The sequence below is a fragment of the Oculina patagonica genome, chromosome 5 (assembly GCF_052425735.1).
Source record: "Oculina patagonica isolate OP01 chromosome 5, crgOcupat, whole genome shotgun sequence".
NCBI lineage: Eukaryota > Metazoa > Cnidaria > Anthozoa > Scleractinia > Oculinidae > Oculina > Oculina patagonica.
In genome coordinates this window covers 29,313,880-29,329,995 of record NC_135762.1, presented here as the reverse complement: position 1 = coordinate 29,329,995, position 16,116 = coordinate 29,313,880, and the positions used below count along the sequence as shown (strand labels likewise).

Below are 16,116 nucleotides of genomic sequence, written 5' to 3'. Positions count from 1 at the left end.
AGTAGTTTGCTGCCGCTGTTGTTGTTTGCAATAAATTGTGATAACTAAACAAATCATATTAACGTTGCAAAGGGAGGAAGGCATGGTGTACAAATATTACATTTATTAGGGTAGATAAATAGGAGTTTTGCTTTACAGGATACGGTCCATTTCGGCTTAGCTCACTTAATTTCCTACAATAAATAATCTTACTTATCTGAAGAAATCGTTCACATAATCTCACATTTTTAACTCGGAAAAGAGTTGTAGTTGGCGAAGTGAATTCACTCCTTCGCTCCATCACTCCTTCACTCGTTTCCTGTTAGACATATGCACGCAATGCGTGCAAGTGTTTTAAGGCCTCTAGAGAATTAGACCTTTTCTCTGATACCTACATTTCTTGTTAAATTACATAAAATTAACATGCTTAGTCACCAACCGAAATATTGTATTAATGTCAGCTTTCTTGAAATAACATTATGATATTTATTCAGCTATAAGCCGAGACCGTAAACCTTTGGTTTTTTAGAACCAGTTAGAAAAAAACTAACCCAAAACACTCAGCTAATTAAAGATGAATTGATTTCAGTACGATTTGGTGAAAAAAAATCGCTCGACTTATAGCCAATGATATTATTATTATTATTATTATTTTTCGTTACCTTCAAATAACAAAAAGGAAAAATAAAAAGAAAGAAATCAATTTGCAACAAATGGGAACTCTATCTCTTGGCCTTTCGGTCTGCTCTCGATCAGTATTTGATGACAATCAAAGTGAAGTAAACAGAAGTTTGGAAAGTTTAACATCATTTGTATTAGCAAACCTTTATTTGTCAGTTTGTTGTTTTCGATTCTTGTTTCATAATAACTTTTCCGAGTTTAGTGGCTTATAGCCACTTTTAGTTATCACATCTGCTATCACATTCGCACAAGCGAACTTCCAACGCCTGTCTCACAAATCCGAACTCAGTAACTCCTAAACCGAGTAGCATGTTTGTTTATTCGATTTAATTTCGAGAAAAAAATATTCTTTAAATGATCGAATCCTCCAAAGACCTCCAAACCGAGTCCTGACATATTGTGGGACTGGGCACAAACTGGACAAATGATCAATCAAAGCAGATCTTCGGAATCTTCGGACATCTTAGGCAGCGTCCGTACATCGTATGCCGAACAGTCCGAACACCTCAGAATACATTCGAAAAACGTCGGAAATATCCGAACAGTCTGAACATCTCAGAATACATACGTAAAACGTCGAAAACATCCGAACAGTCCGAACACCTCAGAATACATTCGAAAAACGTCGGAAATATCCGAACAGTCTGAACATCTCAGAATACATACGTAAAACGTCGAAAGCATCCGAACAGTCCGAACACCTCAGAATACATTCGAAAAACGGCGGAAACAACCGAACAGTCCGAACACCTCAGAATACATTCGAAAAACGTTGGAAACATCCGAACAGTCCGAACACCTCAGAATACATTCGAAAAATGTCGGAAACATCCGAACAGTCCGAACACCTCAGAATACATTCCAAAAACGTCAGAAAACCGAACAGTCCGAACACCGCAGAATATTACATTCGAAAAACCTCGAAAACAACCGAACAGTCCGAACACCTCAGAATACATTCGAAAAACGTCGGAAACAACCAAACAGTCCAAACACCTCAGAATACATTCGAAAAACGTCGGAAACAACCAAACAGTCCGAACACCTCAGAATACTTTAGAAAAACGTCAGAAACATTTATCTTCGAAATTCCGGTTACTGACTTCAGAAAGCTTCGGACATCTTCGGCATCGTCTGTACATCGTTTTCCGAACATCTTCGAACATCTCAGAATATATTTAAAAACGTCAGAATCATCCGTTCAGAATTCCGGTTACCGGCTGAGGACAAAAATCTCATTCATTTATTCTTAGAAATTAATGACTTTGCGAGTATACCCGATTGGGCACGTCGCCACGAACTCATGGCTCAGAGTATATTCCGGTCTTGCACAGACAACTTTCAGCAATCGTCACGACATCTGTAGACATTTTCGACAATTTTCGGAAGTCAGAATTGTGGGCTTATTTTATATTTATACAAGCGCACACATGTTTGCACTGTTTTAGGCTAAAACTCTAATAAAGGCAAAACCACACCACAAACCAATGGCGAGTGTCGAATCTTTTGCAGTCCTGTGTCAGTTAGAAAAACACTTACTTAGAAAAAAAAAAACGATAAATTGATTCCGAACACTTAAAAATTTTCCAAGGGCTAACGGACAATACAAATGTACTGGATCGTTTTGGATTAGTCAGCAAGAATCAAACAACTAATAAAGGTTGCTGCAGGATAATTAAACTATAAATCTGAATATTTCGTCAGGCATGGCCTGACTTCTTCAGGGAATGAACAAATCATTCCCTAAAGAAGTCAGGCCATGTCAGACCGTGCCGTGACTTCTTCAGGAAATGAACTACATAGTTCATTCCCTGGAGAAGTCACGGCACGGCCTGACATGGCCTGACAAGGCCTGACTTCTTCGGGGAATGAACTGCAGAGTTCACTCCTCCAAGAAGCTAAGTCAGGCATTGTCAGGCTGTGCTGTGAATTCTTCAGGGAATGAACTACACAGTTTATCCCTGAGGAATCCTGGCCTGAAGAAATATTGGAAATAACAGTTTATCATCCCAATCCATTATTAGTTGTTGAAAACTGATAATCACAGTAAGAAGAAGAGATTGAGCGAAAATGATATTAAAAATCAAATATATTTGTCCTCTGTTCAACTTATCAATCCCTCACTCCTTGCTGTGCACATCAGTTTGTATTTTGTTCTTCTTATTTTTTCAGGGTTTTGCATGGATCGCCTGGATGACTATCTGTAGCGCTATTTCTGGAAATATATGTGCAAGGTATAGTTAAGCATGGCTACAAAGGGCTATGTTGAAATATGAATGCCAAGTAAATTTGTGATTTGTGTGCGTTCACAGCTTGCAACCTAAAAAGAAGAGAAGACCCTGGGGCGGAAGGAGAGTCTCTTGGGACGACAGTACAAATGATAGATGACCAGCAGTTTCACTTATACATTCAAGATGGCGGACGGACGGTAAGTTATCCTTTCTTGTCTTTCTTGTTAGTTTTTTAGAAAACATTTTAGTTTTCTCTCCGGGAATCCGGCTGGTAAATGTCCCCAGGCTGCATGCATGTTATGTTTCCTCTTTGCGAATTCTGAAGACTGAAGGTTTGTGTTATTTTGTACGAATTGTGACAGCTGGGTATCAGCTCCTCCCCAACTTTTTGTGAAAAAGTACATGTAGAATCCCTTAAAAGTCCAAAAACATTTTCTGCAGATTTCCCTTTTTCTTTGGTTATTAAAATTTATTTCAATAAACCAGTTACTGATTATCATACAAATCTGAAAGAAAGGGAAATAAAAATTTTTAAACCACAACATACTGTATGTGTTATACGTACAAAGCAACATTAAGCCTGAGGTATCTATGGATAGAGATATTTGCTTTAAGTAAGAGTTGTAAATTGAGGTTCAATTGTGTCTTTAAAAATACTTTTTTGTTTACAGGAAAACAACATGGATATGCTATAAATGGTTTATCTGCTTTGTGTTTTCTTTGATCTTCCAGACTGGAATACTGGATGTTGACTTATGGGGCCAAGTATTCCAAGAATGATGAATGTGAAGGGAAAAGGTATATTACGGCAGTGGCTTTAGGGTGAGTCATAATAATGTAAAATTAAAATAAAATTATAGTACTGAGGGTAATGGATGTTTTTGATATCACAGTTTATGATAAGTGGTATAAATATGTTGTTTAAGAGATTGCCTATATATATTGCCTAAGCTTGCATTTTCTCATGATTCATTTTTACTGATCATTTAACCTTTTCTTCCTAGTTGGTTTCCAGTCTAGCTAAACAGACTGTGTCCATAGGTTCCTTGCTTAAGAGCAGAGATAATGTGCTGTGGTGTGAAGATAGAGGACCTAAGAAGTCTGGTAATTTTTTAATCAAATCTGACGTGTTACTTTCAAATTTATGGGACCTGTTTTTGAGGCGAAGGATCTGGGGGCTTGTTCTCAGACTTTTTACTGTACTGTAGTACTTAGGGAAGTGTTCACATCAGTGATGTGTGATCTGAACAAAACATATGGTCACATCTGAGGATTTCCTTCCTTGTTGAACTTAACTGGTGCTGGATCTAGGGGAGTCTGTGGCCTGGTGCCTGTCTTTTACAAGTGTAACCACAAAAAGGCAAAAAAAAAATCATACATTTTTCTATACATGTGAGAGGTTAAATTGTGTCTTAAAGAATGTGTTGAACATTACAGCAAAGCAACATGGATCAGTAAATGGTCATGATCAATCTATGTATATTATCAAATTATTAGGTTAAGTGTCTTCAAGAATGTGTTGTTACAGCAAAACAACGTGGTTCCATAAACAAATGGTCAATCTTCATTGTGTTTTCTTTATCTTCCAGGCTGGATTATTGGATGTTGACTTATGTGGGCAAGTATTCCAAGAATGATGAATGTGAAGGGAAAAGATATATTACACTGGTGTTCTTCTGGGTGAGTCATAATAAAATAAAATTATAGTATACCTGGTTAGTAATGGCCTTTGGATGTTTTTGACTTTACAATTTATTACAAGTGGTATACAATTTTGTTGTCAGAGCTTGCTTATATATTGCTGCTTGAGTTTGTATTTTATAAATTATGCTACCTTTTTACTGATCATGATTATGTGAAATTTTTTTCTTAGTTGGGTTACATTCTGCACAGACAAGGATCAGTGACTGACTTACTGATACGCCAATACATATAGGTTCCTTGCTACCGGTAAATAGCAGAGATGATGCCATGGTGCGAAGATTGAGGACCTTCGACAAATGGTATTTATTCAAATCTGTGTTACTTCTAAATAGTCCATGAGCCAGACCTCAAAATTTTACATTTTGGTACCACTTTGAGGGACCAAACGCCTTATTCATTTTTGGAAAGACACATATCCATGGATGTTAAAAAACATTGATGGACTTGAATGGGATGTAGCTGAGGGGTTAATTCGGCAATAATTTCACCACCCTCTAGAGCAAGGACTAGCAGAAGGGAAGAAAGAGCCGGCACCAATTACATAGTGTTGTGACTTCGTAACAAACAAATCTATAACCCTTACATTTCCTTGATCATACTATAACGAAGATTTAAACATTATCTTTAGATTTATTAAGGGTGCGGTAACAATCGTTTCCATGGCAACCAAATTGTCAGTAAAAAGCCAAGGCCTAATAACTTTGTGCACCATTTATTGACCTTCAGATTTTCCGATCCTGAATTCACTTTTTAACTATGCTGGTACATTGTATCTATCGTATTGAACACCGAAAAGGACTGTTATGCATGTGTTCTTCCTGTGTGTCCTTCCTTCTAGTGTCAAGAACATATACTATACAAAACCTTTGAAAGCACTGAATATGAAAGATCTACCTTGAGCATGAGTAGGCTTCAGAAACTTTGTATCAAATTTGTTACACCTCACTTGATAAACATAGACTACTAGCTGGCAGCATAACAAAGTTAATCCTCATCGCCTGAGCTATCTTCGGAATCAGACTCTTGCCCTTCTAAATTCTCATCTTGCCAATTGTTGCAGTCCTGCAGCCTACAGGTAGTGGTACACTTCAGACCATTGGCTAGGCACTGGCAATTTGGCAGCTTGCATACTGAGGTGCACTTGCAAGAAAGAAACTCTATGACGACATCTGGGGCAGGTGATCCGGTCATCCAGCAAATTGCAAGGTTGCCATCTTCATTACACCATCCATGACCAATTGGATTAGGAATTCTAGGACACGTTTCAAGAGCACGGCGCCACACTCCAGCCTGGTAGTTCGCACGTAGGCTGTGCATGAACAGGCAATCTTGACATGGTGGTAGTTGCCCTGATTCGATCTCTCCCTTCTTGGCTCTAAACAGCTGGTACCGTAGGTCATTCACGGTATTAGATGGACATCGGTTTGCATACAATTTACAGGTAAACTCTTGGAGCACACTGAAGAGTGTACTTGACATCGACCAGTCCTTTCCCAGTTGGCTAAATGCATCTTGGTACTTTCTGTTCTTCTGTACCAGCTTCAAGGCACTGATTTTGCCTTTTCCTCCGAAAGCACTCACAGTATCACACCCAGTGAATGCATGCATTCCGGGAAGTGCACTACACATGTTGTGACCAACAGCAGCAGCAACCTTCAGAACATCAACGAATCTCTCTCTGTTTTGGGTGCCGCACTTGATGAACAAATGGCAGCCAAATGTAGGAGCAACCGAGAGGCAAATGATAAGGACATCCGTATCTTCTGATGCGATGATGACGGAACTGGAATCTTCTGCTGCATGGTTTGCGTGGAGTAACATGCGCGTGTCTGCCTCCTCTTGTGTAGTGGACAAAGCGGGAACTTCACTTGAAGTGTCACTCGTCAGCTTGAAGCATGTATTTTCACATGTGATATACATGACTTTGTCGTGGAGCTTTGATCTCAATGCTTGCTTCTGCCAGTCCTGTGCTAGGAACTTGATCAAGTTGGTTTTACTTTTTGATGACGACAGAAGACGCCTCCACTGCTTGACTTTGTGGCCAGCAACGATTTTGCCAAAGAGAAGACCACTGTCTGACCCACGATTGACACGTTCAGCATTCTTTATGGACTCGTCTTTGTAAACATCAAATACCACATCCACTCGGTAGCTTTCTGACCCAGCACGTAATGCAGACACGAAAAGAGCCTCTGAAAGTTCACCGAAAGTTTTGTTCTCTCCGTGGGCTTTCTGTACAAGACTCATCCCATCGATCACACAGGCTGATGGTCGAGGAATGACTTCTGCCAAGGAAACATTTTTCTCCAGCTGTCGTGCTAAGGTGGCCTTGCTTGTTTTCTTAAGGGTGCCATCACAGTTTCCAAGTGACCATGGTAATGGCCCAAGTGGGTGAGCCAGAACTGAACTCATGTCCAACTTTCTGCTGGTAGCAATGAGTACCATGTGGCCAAATAACTTGTGGTCAGCTTTGAGAATAGCCTCCTTAGTAGTGCCTTTGGCCACTTTCGGTTTGTTCATATCAGAAAATGTTTTCAACTTCTGCTTGGGTAGTGGATCATGAAAGGGCTTCTTTCTGCTTTCAACTCGGTCATCTTGGAAGTGCTTGTACGCTGTTTCGCCAACTTGCTTTGCTGTGAGAAGATCCGTTGCAACATCAGCTGGGGCAACAGTAGCTGTTGAAAGGCTAATCAGCTCGGTCGGCTCACCGCTAAATGGATTTATCCATTCATTTTCCATCAAATCAAGAATGGATTGAACAGCTGCTTCATCCTTTCGAATACGAGATGATTCTAAGTCGTGATGGCTGATGCCAGGTGGCCTGATATCAGTCAGTTCCCGTATTTGTTTCAAGCAAGTGCTTCTGTGCTCTGCTGTAAGGTAATAGCGGCTCAATGCAGCTGGCTTGAGGCTGAATCCTTTGGTTCCTCCGGCAGTTTGTGTGTCCTTGTTGACTGTTTCTTCAATGGTTTGGTCAACTGGTATCCGGCCAAAGGGATTCTGTGTGCCCAACTGTACAGAAAATCCTCCATTCTCAAGCTGGACATGGACATCTGGATGATCAATTGAAAGTCGGGTCATCTCAGTGTAGTAAACGGAGAGGTAACGACTGTAATTCACTCTGTCGTAAGCAAAACACCACGGGAGAACAGCACGGATGGCATACAGATGGAGCATCCAGTTGCCTTCTCTTGAAGATCTAATCAAATGCAGAAGTGTCTCAACCATGTCCATGTACGACATCCAAAATTGTGCCAAATGCCCTGCCTCAGTTCTCAGGAAAGAAAGATAATCCTGATAGAGATCAAACAAATAGGCAAACCGCGGACTGTTGAGAACCGCATCTAGGTTTACCTGCCGATTAACGTTGACAATCAGTGCTCGCGTGTCATCCAACAAGGACTGTAACTCTCCAGGGGAAGCTTGTTTCCCTTCAAACCACTTAAGGAAACCTTTCCAAGCTAGTCTCTGAAGCGCCTCAAATACAAGCTTGTGAAGGCGTATCCCTCGGTTGTACTGCTGGCCATTCAAAACTCGATCTACAGAACCTTCTGTGATGACTTCGGACTCAACAGCCAGATCCCGTAGTCCTGCATCAAGGAAACGCTTTCCAATAACCGCCAGGAAGTTGCAAATTGTGTGAAACGCGCCCATTCTCAGTACAATTGGTTGGAACTTGTCTGGGTGTTTCCAGGTGATTTCTGCTGCCTTTGCATACATGGCTTGGTCGAAAACACACACAATGTCCTTTAGATGAAGAGATTCTTTGATCTTGAGAGCTTGGTTTAACACTTCATTCACTGTGCTCATTGCTGTCGCTGGTGCGTTAATAGTTGGAAGGTAACCTACTGTGTCCTGGTTGACAGGAGTTTTATCTCTCGTCATGATGTTAAAACCAGTCCACCCACTAATGTTCTGCTCAGTGGTGTTAATTTGTCTTGCCATACACCAAGTAAAGTTCTTCATGTTCGCTGTTTTGATGGCATCGCTAGAATCAACTGGTAGCAGTTTTATTTCTGGCGGGCCAACACGCTCACCAGCGTTAAAACTTGGCAAAAGAAACTGTGCTTGTTCGATGCTTCTTTTCTTTTGCTTTGGCATTGTCGTAGCAGGTGTTGGTGCTTCAACTGTGTGTACCATTGGCTGAACCACGATGCCATTTACACGGTGAGATGTTCCACCTCCACTGAGAGTTTCCTCCAGTCGGTCAATGTTGTCAAACGCCAATGTTGTAGGCACACCAGGATAGATGTTTGATGGCAACATAACACCCATTTGCTCATCACTTTCAATCTTTTTCATACACAGTGCAGTTTCTATTTCCTCCAGTTTTGAATATGACACGCCATGGCCAAGCCGGTTTAACAGCTTAATCACTTCCACGTTTCCAGTGAGTGTTTTTACAGCCCAGGGAAGCAGGATGTGCTTGGCTGTAGTACACGACCCTCCGCTTACTGCAAACATGCAGTCTTGGGAAACGGAGTAGATAAACCTATTCACACGGGACGTCATAGGCTTCTCTGTGTCACCTGCCACAAGGGTCTGCAGGAATGCTGTCAGGAGGGGCGTTAAAGGTAGATAATCCTTATCCAACTCATGTGGTTCAGGAGGCCATCCAAGGTGTGCTTCATCTTGGGATTTCTTCAACTCGTCTCTGACGTATAATGCTGTCTTCTTGACCAGTTGTAATGGATCTGATTTACCTTCTTTCATGGACTTTAGCTCTCCTTTCATTCTCATTTGCTCAGCTGCCAAAGTAGTGATCTTTAGGTTATCAGGAATTATAAGGAGTTTTCCATTGTCGTCAGGAAAAATCAACAGACTTTCCCCAAATTCTCCCTCCAATTTACGGCGGATGTGCTTCTTAGTACTGGCTTGTACGTCTTCAACACCATGCGCTTTCATGTACAGAACTAGCTGGCCTGTCAAATCCACCATAGGCAAAACCCGGGGATTCGAAAACAATTCTTCCCTTATGTTAGCAAAGAGCATCTGGTAGGCATCGTCTTCAGCATCTGCATACATCCTGTCCCCATCTTTTCCTTTATCCAGATTGTCGCTGGGTTTATAGTATTCTCGTGTGTAATCGCGGTAGCAAGTCTTGTGATAATGAGCCTCCGCAGCAACCAATTCTCGAGACGTCACTGTTAATATCTTGCTATCCCTCTTGGCAGTGGCCACAGCTCTAACTTTTTCATCTGCACGAAGTTCACTTGCTTGAATAAGTGGCTCCCTGGAGTGTGATCGTTTTATGTATTTGTTGCCTTTGTCACAGAAAATACATATCTTTTGATACACCCGGGAACTGCTGGAAGCTCTCTTAGAAGAAGATAGCTGTTCATCACGAGGGTCTTCGGTCACGGTATTGGCAATCTTTGATTGTAAGCTGTTCAGCGTCTTCTTGTGCGTAAAGGCACTCCTACATTCTCGATGGTAATAAACAGCAGGAACAGCTTCATTGCTGGTCGGCAGTTGTAGGATGGGTTCGAATTTGTGCATTTCTGCTGCTTTTCGAAGGGTGACCCATGATGACTGATCTTTTGGTGTTACTAGTTCTATGCGTGGAGCTTTCACAGAGCATATTACACAGGTTGTAAAGTCAGTGTCAACACGTGCCCTCTTTGAAGGCCTCCCATCTGAATCCGGAGACGACATTTGCCGTTACTGTCACAAGCACGCACATGACTGAACGTTGAAGAAAGAGAAAATTGCGTCATTTAACTACCTTATTACATGAAATTTTCGCGACACGTTAATTTCGCGAATTTCGCGATTCCAAAAAAATCGCGAAATTAAAGTGACGCGAACAATAAGTGTCGCGAACATAACATGAGGCGAAAATTAAGTGACTCACATTATAATAATAATAATAATAATAATAATAATAATATTGAATTTATAGAGCGCTACATCTAATAAAAATCCGTAGCGCTTTACAATAATAACAGATAAAAAATTTAACAATAAATGACCATAATTTACACATGTAAACAAAACGGAAAAATAATAATGATAAACTATAAATCATAGGCCCGTTTAAACAAGAGTGTTTTAAGTTTTTGCTTGAATTCCTCTAGAGAGGCACATAGTCTTAAGTTGTCCGGTAAACTGTTCCATAGTTTCGGGGCAGTATAGGAAAAGGCTCTACAGCCATATGTCAATAATCAAGAAAGAATAAGTCTAGTACCACTGAAGGAAGGAATTATCAATCTAAATGGATTTTGTCGTCAATTGACTCAAGAACAATAACTCATGCACGTACAAGCATGACCTACTTGTAGACATTGTGAGGATCGGACTGCTCTGTTGTTGCTATTGCCGAGATTTAGTCCCGCCCTTGCGTTTTTGTTAATTTTGACGTTATTGTTCCTTTGATGAAGTCGTTTAATTTAATTCAAGGGCATGTTAAATAATACTGCCAAAGAAATATTAATTGTTTCTTACTCAAAAACGCGAAATTAAAGTGATTCAAAATACAAAATTTTCGCAAAATCGCGAAATTTAAGTGTCGCGAAATATGCGCACCTCAAAATCGCGAAATTAACGTGTCGCGAAAATTTCATGTAATAAGGTATTTAATTAGTTTTCTATGAAATGTTGCTAGCCTAGAATTATGAATTACACTGAACGTATAGCTGAACAAGTAAATCGAGTTGCCCAATCTGCCAACCATAATTATTGCCTGTAACAATGTAATTATAAGTCAACTTGATCACTAGGTTCACCACTATGGTACCTGTAAGTTCGTACAGTTTGACATCGATAACCTTTCTAAGTACTATTTTGGCTATAGCACTTCAAATATTACTGCTTTTAAGGTTTTCTTATCTTAGAAACTCGTCAAAAGGCATTTAAACATGATAAATTTGCTTAAAATGCCATAATAGACAGATATACTTACAGTTCTGGCCTCTCAACATTCCGCCATCTTGGATTCCAAGGATACACGTCATGTAAGACATCACAAAATATACTTTCGTTGTTATTTGCTTTTTTATGCGAACGAATGGGATAAATGCAGACATTTTAACATAATTCCCAAACGGAATAGCATTAGTTTACATATTTTATTCAACAGTTGTGAATGTTAGGGAATTATAGGCATTTTGATAAGAAATACATTTCATGGCCGCCATCTTGGATTTTCACTCTCCAGGTGATATAAAAGCCTACGTTTAATGTTGCTTAGCTACAAAGAGGACAGGTCCATCAAAGTTTTTTGGGTTCTACATACAACAGGTATTAATAAAAACCAGGTAGCGTCTGGTCCCTCCACATGGTACCAGTAGGTGGTCTGGCTCATGGACTAAAATTTCTGAGACTAGTTTCGAAAAGAGGGACCTGAGAGTGTGTAATGGGAATTTTTACACCAAATAGCCAAAAAAACTCTTCACATATACCCTACACATACATTTTACTAAGCATTAGTTTTGTTTTCAGTAAAAGTTGTAAAATTGATGTTAAATATAGTACTCAAAAAAGTGTTGTTACAGCAAAACTGCATGGATCCATGCTATAAATGGTCAATCCTCACTGTGTTTTCTTTGATCTTCCAGATAGGTTACTTTTCCAAGAACAGTGAATGTGGAGGAAAAAGACGTAATTACAGAACAGCAGTGTCCTTCTGGGTGAGTCATAATAAAATGAAGTTATAGTATAGTTAAGTAAAAGGTCTTTTGACGGATGTCTTTGACTTCACAATTTATTACTAACAACTTGACTGGCATAAATATGTTGTTCGTTAGAGCTTGCATCCATTGAGTTTAAAGTGATCATAATTTTAATTTTTTTTTCTTAGTTGAGTTTCCGTCTATACATACACGGGTCAAACGACTTGCTGTTGTGTCAATAGGTTCCTTGCTAAATAGCAGAGATGATGCTGTGGTGTGAAGATAGAGGGCCTAACAAAAATGGTATTTATTTCAATCTGTATGCTTTATGTTATTACTATCATTTTGCCTTACCTTACTTATTCTAAAGGTGGTTTAAGTTAGAGCTAGTTTTGAGTTTTGTCACATAAGGGACCCTAGCTGCTAGGGGAGAGTCCTGTGTTGCTTTTCTGAACTGAAAAAATGTCCTATGCTGGAGTTTTATGAAACATACTTTACGTCGCATGACAACACTGTTAGAATTTTGGCAAGAAAGGTTGTGTTTTGTTGCAATTTCATTCAATGTGCTGTTGCTACTTTTGGGCTGTTCCACTTGTGGGATCAGGGCCTGGCATTAGGGAAACTCTGCTGTTATGCCTTTAAACTGTTCACTTAAAGTGTGCCTTCAAATTTTACTGCCTATAGAATAAGTATTGGGCTTTGTTGTTAGCTGTAGTACATCAAATTGTTTTTTTTCTGTGTCAGTTTTTCCTCCAGTTTTACAGTGACCAAAATGTTATCAAGTCCTGTCAGTAATATTAAGTCCTTTGTTGAAAATGAGTGACATATTCCTGTTAATGATTTTGGTGTAGGTGTGTCTTGGAACTAACCTTCACAATCTTCAGAGGGAGTGTTGGAGAACATAAGTGGATTTGTCTGTTGACATCATCATTGCTCTGTAAGTGTTTGTGCTAAATGTGCAGTTCTTTCATGTGACATCAGAATTATTAAGTTTGATTTGATTTGAGTTTGAATGATACACCAGGCTTTATTAAATATTAGTTGTACACTGAAAGTAACATATTTAACCTTTCTTTTAGGAATTCCAAATATGTTTTCAAGATTAAGTGTGGCCTTTGCAAAGAACTGTCATGTGCCAGTATTAGGTAAATTGTATTCTTCAATGTTATTGGTTCATTTACGAAAAAGGTTGCAGGGGCGGATCCAGGATTTTTCTTAGGAGGGGCCCGGGTGCACACTAAGGAATGGCGTAACTGACTGGGGACATTAACAAATTTAAAGAGCAAATACTAAGCTGCAGGCCAGAGGTCATCTTAGGGAGGGTGTGCACCCCTTGCACCCTCTCACTTGATCTGCCCCTTGTTTACTGCCCTTTGTTCGCAATTAATGTTTTTCCAAGTGATCCCATTCAAGTAGTAGCACTCATCTGAACTTCAGTTCTAATTATATCTTTTGCATGCAAATCTTCAGTCGTTTTTTCCTGTTTCTTTGCAGGTTCTACTTCAGAGGATCCCAGTCTAACACAATCCTTAGAAGAAGGCTAAGCCTTTATTGTCTTGTTTGCTAATTCACCAACACTAAATGCAGTAAACACAATCACATCCAACCTGTATGTTAGCAGTGGAAGTCAATGACTGAAAGAACATGCATGTAGTCTGTTGAATAATTGCTGTGTCTGCAGTCCAGACAAGATTCCTGTCTCTATTGACAAACATGGCTGAGATCTAGTGATCAACAACTGGTTTCTCCTAACATTGTTAGTCCATTGTCCATCAGTCTAGTGGCGAGAACAAAGACAATCATCATAGGGGATACTGTCTTGATGTACCACCATTTAATAATATAATTCTCATAATGAACATAAAAAGAAATGTATGGGAATAAGTAAGTACATAAGGAGAACTGATATGTAAAGATAGCACGACTAAACAGCATCTTGATTTGGAAAGATCTCAATTGCATTTACTTTCAACACACATTAATGTAATATATATGTGTCTACAAAACCAGTTTCCTCTCTGACCTATTCAGTTGGTTGCCATAATAGATGTGAATCTGGGATGACTTCATGCATCCATGCATGGAAAGTAAACCTCGTAGCAGCTTCCAAATGACAACTTTGCTAAAAAATAACCAACAGAAACATTGATAACTATAGAAAATAATATAATTTTTAATAAATACTTGAAGAGAAAGTTGAGCATAAAATTACATAACATTTTGATGAACCATGCCATTCACATTTACATTTGAAAATTTTACAAAGGTAAATGTGCAGGGTTAGATGTTCATCAAAACCTTATGTAGTGTGAGCGCTCCTCTTAATCTAAGGTATTTATTCAAAATCTTTAGTTGTTAGAAATAAAAACTAAAATAACTATAAAACAATATTATTTAAAACTAAAAATAAATAAAAACATTTTGGAACTTGATATATAGGTATATTTTTCATATGTGGTTACATGAGGTCATTCCAGATTCAACTCTTACATGGCAACCAACTGAAGAGGTCACAGACTAAACTAGCTTTTTAGTTGCATATTCCTCGTGAATGCGTGTTGAAATTAAATGTAAGTACGGTCGTTCCTGATCGAGGTATTTGTACATTAGATTTTTACCAGGCCAATAAATCTAGTATCCTTTCGCCAACAGTGTATCTAGTATCCTTTATTCAAAATACTCGAAAATTGTAACAGATGAAAGGTCATGAGGCAAATAGAAACAAATGCAAGCTGTATCTAAAGCTGTCTGAATTGTATTTTGTTATGAGTTGGATTGCATAAATAGTATTTTTTAGAACTCGTTGTCATTGATTTATCATCTTAGAGGGGCGAAGGTGGAGTGAAAAAGAAGGGGACTGGGGAGAGGCTAATAATGAACATGAGTCACTTTCGCATGTTTGCATTGCTGGTTTTTCATAAGATTCAATGAAACAAATCAAAGTCCCTTTAGGCTATAAAATCGTGTAATCGTGATAACTTTTAAAATTAATTTTTTTGTGAAATGGAAATAAAGTTTAAAATACGTGACATTTGTCACGCGATTTGCATTACGATTGCACTTCAATATATGTTTAGTTACAATTAAACGTGAAGGGTCCACGTGAAGAGATGATGCAATTTTCACTTGCTTTTTTGGTATTACTGTGCGTTGGCCCTTTCTCATTATTCGTGTGTTTTTTGTTTCCTAATCTGCAATGCTGTGCCTTCTTATTCCTCCAAGCCTAAATACACTAGAATAAGCTGACTATTTCTCTCATTTCTCCTCTTAATGTATCATCCAAATTTAAAAGCGCCCATCCTCCTCGGGCAAACCCTGGGCATTCAGTTACTTTTCTGAAAACCTTCGGTCAAATTCTTCACCGTGTTGTCAGTTTACAAGGTCAAAATGGCCCATGTCACAAATAAGGGCTTTACAGAGCGTCAAATTCTCTACCCTCAGTCTACCAACTACGGTTTTATAAAAAAGGAAAAGGGATACCCGACAAAAAAAACTAATTAGAAACCTCTGATGTGTACTTTGTGTTCATGTAGCGAGCTCTGCTAATACGTATTGTGTCTATTGTGAAGGGTTCGAGTACTGGGCCTGGACGCTTGACCGTGAATCACGCCTGTCACGCCAGTCACATAAAAGTCTGAGGTTTGCGTGAACAAATTAAAGTGCACCAGCCGTTACTCTAATGAAATCCTTTGTTTTTTTTCACTCTACACCCTCAGATAGATTATGTTTAAGCACGACAGAATAATTTTTTATGTGATATGAATCTCAAACGCTTGTATCTGACTGAGAGCGGCAGCGGTAGAGCTCACCACCATATTTTTTTCGCGGTCACCCCTCGCCAAGAGAGCGATAGTCCATGCCCTAACTCTTCCTTCCGCACCTTGAATTTCTCTATAAAAAGCCTCCTTCGC

The 16,116-nt window shown here is 39.3% G+C and overlaps 1 protein-coding gene and 1 long non-coding RNA gene across 6 annotated transcripts; one reads left to right on the top strand and one right to left on the bottom strand.

Moving 5' to 3' along the window:
* The first annotated feature begins 2,768 nt into the window (after positions 1 to 2,768).
* On the top strand, positions 2,769 to 15,004 carry LOC144653639 (uncharacterized). 5 transcript variants are annotated; one of them, XR_013570784.1, is made up of 11 exons: positions 2,769 to 2,894; positions 2,973 to 3,088; positions 3,624 to 3,717; positions 3,896 to 3,995; positions 4,481 to 4,571; positions 4,765 to 4,894; positions 12,152 to 12,223; positions 12,448 to 12,508; positions 13,057 to 13,142; positions 13,285 to 13,350; positions 13,700 to 15,004. It is a non-coding gene; the product is annotated as an uncharacterized LOC144653639 (long non-coding RNA). The 5 variants fall into 5 exon arrangements; XR_013570782.1 differs by lacking the exons at positions 2,769 to 2,894; positions 2,973 to 3,088 and having other exon boundaries at positions 3,470 to 3,713; positions 12,394 to 12,508; XR_013570783.1 differs by lacking the exons at positions 2,769 to 2,894; positions 2,973 to 3,088 and having other exon boundaries at positions 3,471 to 3,713; positions 13,285 to 13,357.
* On the bottom strand, positions 5,580 to 11,882 carry LOC144654133 (uncharacterized). Its single transcript, XM_078514232.1, has 2 exons — positions 11,497 to 11,882; positions 5,580 to 10,280 (listed from the first exon to the last, which is right to left on the bottom strand). The coding sequence occupies exon 2, from the start codon at positions 10,248 to 10,250 to the stop codon at positions 5,580 to 5,582; it is 4,671 nt and encodes a 1,556-aa protein (XP_078370358.1). The 5' UTR covers positions 10,251 to 10,280; positions 11,497 to 11,882.
* Positions 15,005 to 16,116: the final 1,112 nt, after the last annotated feature.

Bases quoted from the DNA above. Each gene is read 5' to 3' on its own strand.
- LOC144654133 (XM_078514232.1), bottom strand. From the start codon at position 10,250: ATGTCGTCTCCGGATTCAGATGGGAGGCCTTCAAAGAGGGCACGTGTT.